The 13901-nt window shown below is 46.8% G+C and overlaps 1 protein-coding gene across 1 annotated transcript in view; it reads right to left on the bottom strand.

The window, feature by feature from the left end:
* Nucleotides 1-13901, bottom strand: part of LOC104080144 (plexin-A4) — a gene marked incomplete at its 5' end in the record, with an annotated part of 112108 nt that overhangs the window by 4937 nt on the left and 93270 nt on the right. Inside the window, 3 exons of the mRNA XM_009582433.1 lie at nt 6199-6411; nt 9074-9243; nt 13058-13248. Of these exons, the coding sequence (XP_009580728.1) occupies nt 6199-6411; nt 9074-9243; nt 13058-13248 (574 nt within the window). The remainder of the gene's footprint in view (nt 1-6198; nt 6412-9073; nt 9244-13057; nt 13249-13901) is intronic.

The raw sequence follows: 13901 nt of genomic DNA, 5'->3' as shown, positions 1-13901 counted from the left end.
TGAGTTGTGTTTGTTTTGTTTTGTTTTGTTTTGTTTTCCTAAGGAAAGCAATACAACAGTGACCTGGGAATACATCTTGCCCTCTGTTTAGCCAGGAGTAAATGCTCTTGCCTTTGGTACCAACCAGGAAAGGCTCCTTAGTGGAGCTGTTCCACAAGAATGACTGTGCCTGCCGCCACTCAGTAACTCATTAACTCATCAAAAGAGAAGAGAAAAGCCGTGTTGCCAGTGCTTCCTGAAATTTTCCAGCACTGCCGCGGTTTAGGCAGCTTAGCATGGAGCTAATTGCCTTCCAAAAGATCTTTTTGTCATGGCTGTTGTTGTGCTGTCGCTGGGTTGGGACTGCACTCATTAATAATCATTTTAGCATATGAAAAGCTTGTAACGAATCCATGTGCTGCAGACGGCAGATGCAATTACAGCAATAACATAATTAGGGTTATGCAATAGCCGGCTGTATCCAGACCATTGAAGGAGGAAGAGATGTATGAAAGGGATATGGGGGACTGTTAGAGCAGAGGAGGGTTGAAGGAAAGCTTGGGAACAACCTAGCGGACAGCTTTTTTATGCGATGAAGTGAAGCAACGCAAGAAGATGCTGTCAGTTCCTCTTTGACACGGCACGGCAGTTTTAGCTTCCTGGGAGGTATCTGAGTTGCAAAGTTTGCGTTTGTGCTGATTCAGCTACAGGCAGCCGCAAGACTCTGTTAGCCCAGACTGATCCTATTTTGGAGAGAGGTTCAAGGCCAGGCTGTTGGACACTGATTGGATTTTGGCAGTAAAGCATGACAGCTAAGCAAAAGGTACCGGCCCCAAAGTTAGCTGAAGATCTGTCAGCTCTTCCAGACATTTGCCTTGAAGAGCTTGAGGGAACGATTCTGTCTGTGTATGCATCCCTTGGCTAGGGCAATGATTTTGTTTTGCATGGACCTGTTGGAGCAGGTCCAGAGGAGGCCACAAAAATGATCAGGGGGGTGGAACACCTCTGCTATGAAGAAAGGCTGAGAGAGTTGGGGTTGTTCAGCCTGGAGAAGAGAAGGCTTCGGGGAGACCTTATCGCAGCCTTTCAGTACTTAAAGGGGCTTATAAGAAAGATGGGGACAGACTTTTTAGCAGGGCCTGTTGCGACAGGACAAGGGGAATGGTTTGAAACTAAAAGAGGGGAGATTCAGACTAGATAGAAGGAAGAAATTTTTTACGCTGAGGGTGGTGAAACCCTGGCACAGGTTGCCCAGAGAGGTGGTAGATGCCCCATCCCTGGGAACATTCAAGTCGGGTTGGACGGGGCTCTGAGCAACCTGATCTAGTTGAAGATGTCCCTGCCCATGACAGGGGGGTTGGACTAGATGACCTTTAAAAGTCCCTTCCAACCCAAACTATTCCATGATTCTATGATATGTGTATGGCTCCTGCTGCTTTTCATCTCAGAATAAATGGTGGAGAATGAGCAGGCAGCGCTGAGTCAATGGCTGAAGAGTGAATTGGTGAACAGGTAGTTTCTCTGGGAAAAGATTCCATCCAGCATGGTCTCAGCCCAGAGGATGTGTGGGTCTGAGGTTGTACCCTTGGTGTACAGACACATTTTCATCTTGCCTGCTGAAAACTGCACTATGTAAGAGCAGCGTGTTACTGTGATGAGAAAATATCAGGAGCTTTTTGGAGACTAAAGGTGAAGAAAGACAAGTGAACAGTCTTCAGATACACCAAAAGCTGCAGCAGAGAGGCAGGGAATGAGCTGTACCCTGTGTCCCTGGGGATGCGATGAGATGGCATGGGCTTTAATTACAGCCAAGGGGATTTTGGCTGGCCATCAGGGAAAACACTCTGATGGGAAAGACAGGGAAGCGCAGGGACGGGTTGCCTGAGGAGAGCAGAGGCTCTGCATTGGAGGCCTTTAAGAAAGGGATAGACAACATCTGTCAGGAAGGCTTTAGACAGAGCTGATCCTGCCCTGAGGCAGGAGCTGGTTGGGTTGACCTCCTGAGGCACCTTCCAGCAGTTTTTATTATCTCTACTGACAACACCCCCTACCTTAACCCTTGGTATGCTGTATCTTGAGCCTTTTTTCCGGCAGGGAAAGGAGATATGAAAGACTGCATTTTTTAAAGAAGAGCCACGGCTTACACCTGTCATTTGATGCTTTCTTTTAAAGCCCTTAGGGTCACCCCAATGTTTCTGTTTAAAACCTCAATAACTTACAATGTTAGGGTGCATGTAGCTTATAATCTTTATCGTACTAAGCTAGTCCAATTTGTCTTTCTTTCTAAAGTTAGCTGCAAAGCGGCCAATAGACATCACAAGCACTGGAGGAGACCATCTATTGACTACAGCGTCCTGGAACCAGAGGCTGACAAGTGGTGTAGGTTAGATCCCGAATGGGGACAGACTATCCATTCTGCATACTCCAAACATACTCCCACAGCATTTTCTATTAAGCTTAAGACCTTGACATCTAAAGGTTTATGCCATGCAAACCATAGTTGCTTCAGAAAAAGGAAATAGATGAGATCACAGATCCAGGACCTGGGTACCAACAGCTAGGTCAGGTAATGTTTGTAACATAACAAACTGCAGATGTTGTAATTCTGAATCCCACAGATCAGGTCACTTTAAACCTCTTTTAGTCCCGAATTTGGCAAGCCTATTTTCAATGGTCTTCATTGGAAGATTCTCAAGGTGTTAAGAATATTTGCAATGTCTCCATTGACTTTCAGCTTTTCTTTGAGGGGCTATTTTTAATGCACAATAAGCATCCAAAAGGAGACCAAATCCCTGCAGGGATCAGAAAAAAGCACCAGTTCCTCTCCTTGCAGCACTGCAGGTATTTCGGGCACAAGTGTGCAATGGAAAAACTCTTTGGCTTCTGCTTTTTGTGCTCTGCCCCTTTTCAGTTTCCCACATCCCTGCCTCCATGCCAGGCTTCGGTAGGGAAACATCGTATTGATTGTGATGCAGGCAATTAAACGGTGTTAATGAAGTTCAAACAAGTGTTATCATAAGCTTGGCAGCATGGAGAGAAATGAAAGGTCAGCCACAGCCCTTTGTCATCTTTTCAGCGTGGTGTTGAATGCTAATGAGACAGTCCCAATTAGAACAGGCTCCCCTTTGTATTGCTTGGGGATTGCATCAAATGCTCCCAAGTTCTCCAGATTTTTAGGCTCAAAGGGGACATTTGAAGTAAACTTGAAAAGATGCAGATCTGAAGCTGCTCTAATGTAAATTCAGCAAAGCCTATGGAGTTTTACCAACAGAAGTCAGATGAGAATCTGGTCTACCGTTGCCATTCTTTTCCTCTTTTTTTCAGTAGGCTTAGATAATGATAATTGAAAAGCCTCCACCTTGGTTTAGAACTGCAGACTGACTCTTTATGGCTTCAACAAAAGCCAAAGAGTCTGTCCCCATTTCCTGGGTTAATTCTCCTGCCTCAGTCAGGCCTCATCTTCTGCCACAGGAAACCCAAGATGTGGCTGCACCTAGATACCTTTTAGCCATGCGTTTTCACAGTGAAAGAGCCCTGGGTGTGTAATTTGAATGCTGAACCTGGTTTTCCCAAAAGTCAGGATTTCTCAGTGGGTTTGTTTCAGGAGGCAGAGTCCACCTCTGCTTCCAACAGCGTTAAAAAAGGACTGCTGAAATCAAACTCCCAGTTGACTACCATGCAGAGGTAGATTATCGATCAGGCCTGAATCTGTAGCTATTCCCTTCCCAATGTACATTCACACTCTAAAGAGGTAGAAAACTAGTCTTTGAAGGATTGGAGGTATGTACTTTCACCCATGCCTGCTTCTTGTGCCAAGGTCATTCCCTGCTTTGAGTTTTGTGAGTCCTAAAGGCACACTCCACACTGAGAAACCAGGAGTTGCAAAGGGAAGGATTGGAATAACCCAGCTACCATTTCAACAGACCCGTTAAAAGACAGGAGCCTGTCTTTACTTCAGAGTGCCTTCAAGTATGGTTACAATCTACCACTGCCTAATTGCCCTCTTATAGATTCTTCTTCATCAAAGAAGTTCATTTGATTTCAGGTTCCTGTGATTTACTCAACCGCTTCTTAAACTCCCTGACTGAAAATCTTTTTATCTTATGATTCGCTCTTTGAAGAAGTCTAGTGGTCTTGAAGGACGCCGTCTCCAGCTGATACTGACTACAGAAATAGCTCCAACCAGTACTGGAAGCCATTGGATTTGGAATAACTCCCTCAAAGTACAGTTGCAGAATGGAGAAAAGGAATTCATTAACTCAGGGTAGAATTGAAATTATATTCTATTCATCCTTGATATGTTTTTTCTTTGATCTACCACAGCATCCAGGTGCCACTGCCTTGAGTCAATGGAATTGACACACAAAAATATAAGCAGGGCAGAAGCTCTAACCATATTCCAAGACCCGCAGCCTCCTCTTGGCCTTCAGTTCAAGTTGTCAGACATCAGTGCCGGTAACAACCCAGCACATGCTGGCAGAGAAATCTAGTGCTGTTTACTAGCAGCAGGAGGTGTTATGTACCTCGTTTGCAAACCCAGTTGTTTGGGAAAACTTCTAGGAAAATGAAACACCTACTGCTGAAGATCACTGGGCAACAGGGTTTAGCTCCAAAAAGTTGTAAAGTGAAATCAATACTGGAAAAAAAAAAAGGAAACTGCAGGCTTCTGTTTATCCAGAAAAAGAGGTGTTGCATACCCAGTTCTCCACCTCAGTTTATTTCTCAAATGTACCATCTCCAAAAACAAAAAATCCACCAGGGTCATAAGTAAAACAAAGTATTTGTCCACAGAAACCCACCACCCACTACACACAAGGTTGCTAAAGTGTCGCTGGAGTATGACACCTTTGGGTCACTGTTGGTGCAAACTTGATTTCTAAATGAATCTCAAACACCTCTTTCCCCCTATTCAGGTCAATCCAGCAATCAACCTCAATACATACTAAGAAACTTGGACACAGTACCAGAAGTAGGTCATAATTAAGCAAGGTAGCTCGTAAGAGCCTTACAGGTTGCCTAGAAACGACATTTGCAGAAGTGTTTAACCACATCTAAAAATAATTGTCCAGACAAATCAGAGACCAACGGGAGCATTATTGTAAAAAACGTCACCTCATGCCAACTAGGGGACAGAGCTCTTTGATCTCCTTTCACAAAATGAGAGAAAACCATCCCTACCAAAGGCAAGACAGTGGTTTACAGCACAGTGTGCCTACAGTAGCAGAGGTCTCATATAACCTGCGTGGCATGGTATCAATTTTAGACAGTGCCTATGAAGTCATCCAGACAAGTCATTGCTTAAAACTGGATGGCATTGAACAGGAATGATCTGTAAGATAAACCCATCCTTGTGTTTACAGAGTAGTAATCATTCTCCATCTGTGCAGTTCCCAGATCTGTCAATAACTCCAGACAAGCGTAGCATATTGGAAAACAAAGCACAGATCAACTTCTGCAAGGCTTGTTTGCTGAATGGAGTGCAAGATGTGCTATTTGCTTGTCCTGCGGAAAATCTTAGAGAAACTGGAGGAATAGTTGTCTTGGTTGTATTCCCTGTAGAGTAGCTTTGCCAGACACTGACCTTCAGTGCAGTAGATTGACCAGTACAGCTACAGGTCTTGCAGGTGTGGATAAAATGCTTGGAAAGATCTCTGACCTTTCAGAAAATACCTGCAGTGCTTCAGTCACCAGCCTGTCAATCTTACGGCATCTCATTCAAAGCACAGAAGAGCCTCCAAGGAAAGCTACTGGACTCGGAATAAGGGGAGGTAATTGTATGACCCTTGGGATCTAGGAGGTGTGGGGACTGTCACAACAATGCTGAGAACAGCAAACCACTTCTGGTCTGTGTGGAAAGATTTAGAAGCCCACGTACTTCACAGGTCTCAAACACATCACCTCCCCTTCCTTCCTCCCTCTCGGGCTTCTCAACAGTTTCTCCTCAAGAGAAACAATGATGGCAAACACCTTCAGTTCACACCTCTAATTAAATATCCATCTCTGCTGCAAGGCACGTGGGAGTAAAAGGCTAACACGGAGCTTTCTACTTAGGCAATAACCAAAGAAAAGAAGGTCAGGGGCAGCTACCAGCTACTTTTGGTATAAATATTGCCTCAGTATAGCAGGCAATACTGATGATGCCTCCCACCTCCATCCGTGAAGCAGGGCCTCATTGTACCACTTCTTTATGTCATTCCTATTTCTAGAGCTAAAACTCACCTTTCCACCCAGTTCTTGTAGCTGGGGATGTCCTTGGCGTAGAGAAGCTTGTTGGAGGGTGAGTCTTTGCCCAGACGGTGCTCTGAGGTCGAACAGGAGTCCATGAAAGTCTGAGCCACTACGGAGAGGCAGGCATCTGTGATGCTGTTCTTGTGGATGTCAAAGACGAACTGCGGGTTCTTGATCATGTTAACCCAGAACCGTAACGGCAGGCTGCGAGAGAGGTGGGAGGGGGTGGAAGAAGTGAGTCAGTCAGTGCACGGTTCACAGGCTTTGTTGTGCGAGGTTACAATGCTGACTGGTGATGGCAATCAAAGATCACGGTGTGGAGATAAGGATTCTGGGATAAGCCTTGATATACAATAAGTTCGTCCCCTACAGGACTCTAGGGACAGCAGTGGAGTCACCTCAGCAGTGGCTTTTGTCCCTGTTATCCTTACAAGCCAGATTTTGTCAGTCTTAAAGTCAATGCCATCTTATCGAAGATGCACATAAATTAATGAGCGTATAATTGAGGCAATGAAAATGACTCCTATCTTCTCTACGTTAGGGTGCAATGCAAAGTTTCACCTGTTGGCTGCTTCATCAGATGAGGATAGGCATCACATCTGCAAAACTTGTGGTAAACACTTGTCATTAGGGGACTTGGCTTCTACCTTCATAGCAACCTTATGGGAAAAGAGGTAGGTAGAGCTCTCAGGCTGAGACTGAGAGTGCTAATGGCACTCACTGTGTGCTGTGGACACCGTGTACTGTCACAGTCCACAGCTCAAGACCAAGACCGCGTATGATCCCAGCATACTGGGCGTGAAGCAGTCCTTACGTGACAGGGAAAATCCTGTTGCCTCAAGGAAAAAAAAAGGGGAGTAGGGAAGAAGTGTTGTAACCTTTGAAATGAGAATGTATCTGCCCTAACCAAGGAAATGTTACTCCATTTGCAATCCAAAGCCCTTTTATCCCCCTTTTTTCTCAAAGGAACAGTTCATTTGTGTGAGATGCCCTGAGGTATCTACCTCCAGCCTTTGCTTCAAGCCTTTTTGTGTCAGGGCAAATGCATTCATATGATCGCGGCCTAGGAGCTGAGATGTGTCACTGATCACAGAGTCAAAATCTTGTCTCTCTGTCAGGTAGACTGCTAAGTCTATCTTCAGTGTCTGCACCTTCCCAAGAGGAGGTTATTCTTCAGCTTAACAAATTCATCTGATGTTGAGGCTAAAATCCCCAGTTCCTCAGTTCGTTCCATTTGCTTGCTACCCCCATGTGTACCCAGCACCATAACAAATTCATCTCCAAGTTTGATGTATTTTGGGTAACAGCAGGCAATTTAACATGTCCTGACAGAGAGATGACACCACGTTTCCCTAAACTACTGTGTTCTCCTGAGTCATCAAAATCACAGAGCAAATGTAAGGAAAACCTCACAGAGGTAATCCTATCAGCCAAGCAGCCTCCGTAGGGGACGGGGCAGAAGTTCAGAAGAAGCAGGAGATGCTGGCAATGAGAGCTGATGGGAGATGCGGGAGGGAAACATTTTAGGCTGGGAATGGGGGATTCATCTTTTGGGGGATGGGGTGGATGAGCGAACAGTGCAGAACTTCTTCTGCAGGTGTTTGGATGGCAAACACAGCCGCGGTGAGGACGAGCAGAGAGTGCATGTATCTGTGCCTGAGTGTGTGTACGGGTGCGGGGAGGGGCTGGGGGGGACGATGTCCCTAGCTGGGAATAATGAAGCCCGTGATGTGACTTTGAGTTAATTTAATCTGATTGAACAGATTTCTTCATACTGCCCCTTTTCCCACATACACACACACTCTGCCTTCCCCCCTCCCCCCTTAAATAAACCTCCTGCTCATTTAGTCTGAGTGGCTGCAATCAGCCTTAGATTAGTGCCGCAGATAATGTTAATAATATGCTAATGTTTCATTAGTCGAAAACCTCTTTGGTGCATGGGGTTTCTTTTTTTATGTCACTGCGCTGTGACGATCTGCCATCAGCACGGCTGGTAAAAGGAAAAAATGCATGAGCTGGGAGCCCCATGGCTCTCCTCTGCTGTTCCTTTTATAGTCCCTGTATTTGCACAGGAGAAGGGGAGGGAGAGATTCCCCAGGGGACTCTTTCCAACAGGGAGACTCAGAGGAGATGAGCCACCGAGATCTTTTCTTTCCACCGATCCTGTTTTTTTCCCGCTGTCCCATTACATGTACGAAGAGGGGCTGCTGCCCAGCAGCTAGAGCAGGGGGCTGGTGTCAGACTTTGTCATTCGCTCCGAAGGAGACTCACATCCAGCTCCAGACCCTTTAAGTGCTTAGTACCATTTGAGATGCTCTCCTGGCCTCCAGTTGCCAGTCCAGGAGGGTACAAGACTCCTGTGGATGCTGCACATTCCCTGTGGATGTCTGGGATACCTTAAAATATCTCAGATGGCACTACATGCCTATGTGCGGGCAAACAAATGAAGCTCTAGCCCCCCTCTGGCTATAGCGGGATTTTAAACACCCAGTCTAGATGAAGACAGTGGTGCTGAATCCTCTCCCAGACCTCCCTAGACATTCCTATGGGCCTGAACACTGCAGCAGTTAAATACTTCACCATTTTTCCTCCTATATCCTCATGAAGTCCCTCAGAAATACTACCATCCCCATGTAATACAGGGCAACTGGGACCTGTTTAGCCAAAGCGCTCCATCCTTGAGAACATCCTTTGGATTCTGGGATCTTTTGGCTTCCCCATAGTCTTGGGAAGGCTGAGCCTGGTGCTCTGAACCCCACGCCAGGCTCCTCAGCTTCCCCAGCAGCCAGATCCCAAACCACATGTCCCTCTCCTCTTCTTCCAGCCCAAGACCTGGTGCTGGGCTGTACTGGGGTGTCTCACTCACCAATTGCTCTTCCAGGTGTGCCGCACGTGGGGGTCATGGATATTGTGCTTGTCAGCCTGCTCATCCAGGAAGTCGAACATGTATTTGATAGCCAGGGGAAGCGCACTGCCACGGTGAGCAGTGCTGAAGATGGTCTCAAAGAGGTCGTCTACAAATTTCTGGAGGGTGCCCTGTTGGGAGAAGGAAGGAGAGAAGAAAGTGAGATACCAAATGGGAAGAGGATACTGAATTTTGGTACCCCACTGAAAACAGAGTATGTCTGCAAATCAGGCCCGGAAAGTGTGATTGAAAAGTGGGAGCCATTTAATATCTGTTAAATTTGGTATGAGTTGGAAATTTCAATACAGATGTCTTTAAGCAGGCATGTGCCTCTTCACAATATCCGCTACATCTGGTTAGCAGCCAGACGGAGTAGGTCAAGATGCTACTTGTCCTCTCTGCTACTAGAACTCCCTGCCAGGGAGAGTGGCTGAGCTGTGGTGGGATACCTTGCCCCATCTCAGGCATATGGCGATGGAGAGGGCCGGATATGTTCCCACTGAAATTTCTCTCCTCTGAGTCCTATCCTTAACTGCTTTAGTGCATGTATGAGACAAAAACTAGCCATCTTCTACACTGGCTTTCATCCAGGGCCAATTCTTAAGCTGGGAATAGAAGTCAGATGTAGAGCAGAGCAGAAGGTGTCATTGAGATAAATGGGACAAGAGTGCCTGCAGAGAGATGGCTGGTTTATATATGTGAGTAGTATAATAAGTAACATAAACTTCATCTTAATCCCCAAGAGGCCTCCTCATTTTTGACTACCTATTGGCATGGGTCTGAGGCAAACCCTAGAAGCGATGCATGGATGTGTCAGGTACTGCTCTGCAGACCTCAGTAATGTCTACTGCAGAGACTGCAGAGGTCTCCTTATGCTCCTCTGGGAGAAGAATCCCAGATCCTGTGCTTGGAGAACCATCCTGGCAAGCCAGTGAGGACAGTTGACCTTTAGCAAGAAAGTGAAGAGCTGGAATATCAGAGGGTGACCAGGCCTGGAGAACAGGGCAGTTGAGGAGCTGTGATAACCAGATGAGCTGCAGGCTGGGTTTGGGGGGGAACCAGGCAAGGCACGCTTTCCCTGCTGAATGGGGAGCTCTAGCCCACGTTTGAACCTCTGCTTTGCCACCAGAGCTGCATAGGCATTTATATGTGAACAAACCAAACGGCTGCTAAAACAACCAAAAAGCAATCAAATCTCCAACAAACGTTTCCTGATATGCAAGATTGCCTCTTCTGAAAAAGAAAACCCTCCCCTTTCTCTGCAGACCCAGGAAAGAAATTCTCCTTACTAGAAATGAAGCACCAGGTTCCACCAGAGTGGCTCAAGTTTACATAGCGCTAACAAATACTTAATTAGGAAGCTGGTGTCACTTGCTGATTCACCACTTGCTTTATTCTTCGGGAGACAAACAGAGGTACCTTTTGCTTGCGTGAACTCCTACAGGGTGACTAAAGCCCTGCAGCACATGTCTGACTCAGAACGGGCCCCCGAGGGGAAATCTTGTTGGTCTGACATGGAAGAGCTGCCCTCAGGTTCAGTCTCTGGAGGGAATTAGTTCTCTGCACGCTCACCCACACAAACACAAAGAAAACCTCTGAGGCTTTTAGGCAAGAGACTCTAGGTCTCCGGGGTCAGGGATTTACCAGAATAAAAATCATTGTCAGTTTAACTAAGTATTCCCTGGGATTGTATTACCAACAATTGCTCTCTCTCCTCTTTCCCCCCCTCAAATGGTCATGATGAGGAAGGAAAATCGCTCAGCCCAGCCTGAGAGGGGAAACAATAAACCCCCAGCCTTTCTACTCTCTCTGCGGCTGTGCAAGTTTCACAGCTGTTTTCCTGTCATCTCCACAAAAAAAACCCCAAAACCACAAGTGTTGAGTTTGTGATCCGGAACAGAAAGCAAAAGCCATTCAGTGGTGGGGTAGGGGATGTATCCCCAGACAGCGTAAATCAGCACTGGTCCAATGCTTGCTGGTTTACACCAGCTGGGGCCTGGGCCCTGGGGACCATCATTTTCTTTTTATGTTGTGTGATCCATAAAAGCATCTTGATGCCAGGGAGCTGGGCATGTACCAAGGGCTAAAGACAAAGCCACTTTATCTCCAAATCCCACTGCAACGTAGACAGCCTGAGTGAGGATGCGGGGAGAGTCAGACACCAGAGGCAAAATGAGTTCAGGAACAAATGTGCAGGTAAAACTGTAGGACGTGATGGAGACCTGTCTGATGGGCAAACCCAGACGGCGTTTGCATGAACACATGAAATTGTGTTTGTACCTATTAACACCCTGCCAAGAAATGATAATAGCCAAAACTTCAGAGAAGGGAGGAAGATTGGGCTGTTTGATCACGGCTTGGTTTAATCCTGCTCAGAACAGGGTGAGATAACACCGTGAACAGCCGCACCTGAGCCACAGCTACCCTGCAGTTTCCACTTCTGGGATGCATTGAGAAAACTCTCATGTTAGAGAGATTCGGGCACAGAGATGCTCTGCGCTGCAAGAGGACAGCAGAACTGCACAGGGAACACTTTTCTGATTATACTGCCTTCCTCCCCACCTGCCCTGGTCCCTGCTGGGGTGCAAAAGAAGATCCTTGCAGCTTCTTCATTAACGCAGGCTTCTCCAAGGAGACCACCATCCACAGGGTGGAAGAGCAAATAAATGTAAACTTAAACAACTGCTTTTGCCTGCGCTCTTGTGGAGTCTTTACAAGTGAGTTAGGTGGAAGATAGGTTAGAGGTGAAAGAAGGTGAAAGGTCTGAGAGCTTCTGTCAACCCCAGAGCAAGTCAGCTGCAGCAAGAACCGGCCATGCCCTTCGCAGGGAAGGGACAGCATGGTGGTGAGTGACAGTGAGTTCTTTCTGTGCAGACAGTGGCAATTAAGCCACTTTCTGTTGCTGTCGTGGAGCCAAAGTCCACTGCAGGAAGTTTTAGATCACTCAGCTTGAGTGATCTCCACTTGTGCAAGTGTCCTCCCCATGGTGCTGCATCCCCAGTTATGCTAACCCCCCATACTGCCCCACTAAAGAAGTTACGCAGGCTCTGGCAGACACTCACGTAGGAGGCAGGTTTTCAGCATTTTGGGGAATATGGATTAAGCAGATGGGATCTTACCAATTTCCCAACACCCAAGAAATGTTGTTTTGGGAAAGCACAGACAGCCAGATCACAAAATAAAGGAGGACTTGGGTCTGCACCACCCCTGGGAGCAAGTCTTCACAGCAAGTCTTCTCTGCCCTCTCTGCAGAGACCTGCCATGGGCCAGCGGTGATGTGTGAGATGTGTCTGAAGATTCAGTTCAGGATGTCCCTGCTCTGCCCCCACCTGACCTAATCTGTATTTTTTCTTTGGAGACCCTGAGCTTTCCATGTCTCAATGGGGATGGGCATCTAACTCTGCTTGCTCTCCTTGGAGCTGGCCACCTATTAGCCACATCATGGCCAACATAACCTCCTGCCAAGTCATCAGCACGAGAGTCTTTATGGGCCCAGGGGAAAGGTGGAGAAGAAGGACTTGTACCACAAAACTCAGGGTTCTGTAGCAGAGGAGCCCATTTCAGACTGTGAGGTGTGACACATCCTTGGAACCTGATCTGGGTGCATTTACTCCCTGGCTCTTCATTTGCTCAATTTTGGTACAAGCTACAAGCCAGTATAATCAACAACCCCAACACACACCCAACCCCGTGCTGACTTTCTCCACCAGCCTTATGGCCCTGTTCTTTACTCCTCATTGGTCACCAGTGTCCCTTTTCTGACTCTGCTTTCTAAATTCAAGCTCCTTCCCTCCATGCTTGGAGAACTCCTCTTACTCTGTTTTCTTTCTCTTTTTATGCCCCTTTGGCAACGTTTGAGCAGTCTCTCATTTCTTGTAGGAAAGAAGTTCCACTGCAGCCTTTAAAAACCCATTTCTTACCCTCTTCCCCACCCCCACCATGTACCTTGGTGGCAAGTAGTCTCGTCAGGTAGATCTCAGAAACCATCTTGCTGCCCCGGTCACCCTCTTTTTGGTCACCATGCTCATGGTTCTTCACCAAGTGCCACATCTTGACTCCACTCTCAAGGTCAGGGGTGATCATGGGGGTGCGGGAACGGAGGCTATCCGGGCTGCCTGTGTAACGGATCATATTTTCTGCAAAGAGAGATGCATGTGTCTCAGCCCTAGTAGCACTCGTATTGCAAGTAATGGGTTTCACCAAGGAAATATGCTAATGACATGCCACCTAATAGAAGTTTTTCATCAGACAGACACGAAGGCCTCTTTGTCTGGGTTCAGTAGCAGGTACCTCTCCCATTCAGTATATGGAGTGGATGCTCATACAGATTCTGGTGTGGGGCTGAGACAATCACAGCTGGTGAGTCCACCCTGGGGTGACGTTAGTTTGGGTCTCCAAAGTGGGAAGGCTGTAGCAATACTGTGATGTCTCTGCTCTCACATTTCCATATTAGTATTAAATAAATTTCCATCAATCAATTTGCAACAATAGGCAGCAAGGACATATCTCCTGGTGAAATTACAATGTGAGACAGAGAAGCCCCCCAAGCAGCTGTGGACCAGGCCTTATTATCAAACCGTTATCTTATGACTGAGTGATTTGCTCAGCAAAGGCAAGGGATGATGTCAAGCCAGACATGATGTCAATGTCTACACTATGAAATTAAACGAGGCTCAAACACTGACGTCAGTTGCCCACGCTCTTTACCTCTTATGTTCCCTGGCAAAGCTTTGGCCTGGAACCACTGGCACTGTCAGTGTTGGACACTGCCCAGGACTGGTTCAGGGGA

Source organism: Fulmarus glacialis, unplaced genomic scaffold (assembly GCF_000690835.1).
Source record: "Fulmarus glacialis isolate BGI_N327 unplaced genomic scaffold, ASM69083v1 scaffold9087, whole genome shotgun sequence".
NCBI lineage: Eukaryota > Metazoa > Chordata > Aves > Procellariiformes > Procellariidae > Fulmarus > Fulmarus glacialis.
Note: the sequence above shows the minus strand (reverse complement) of the source record. Positions and strands in the feature narration are given on the sequence as shown.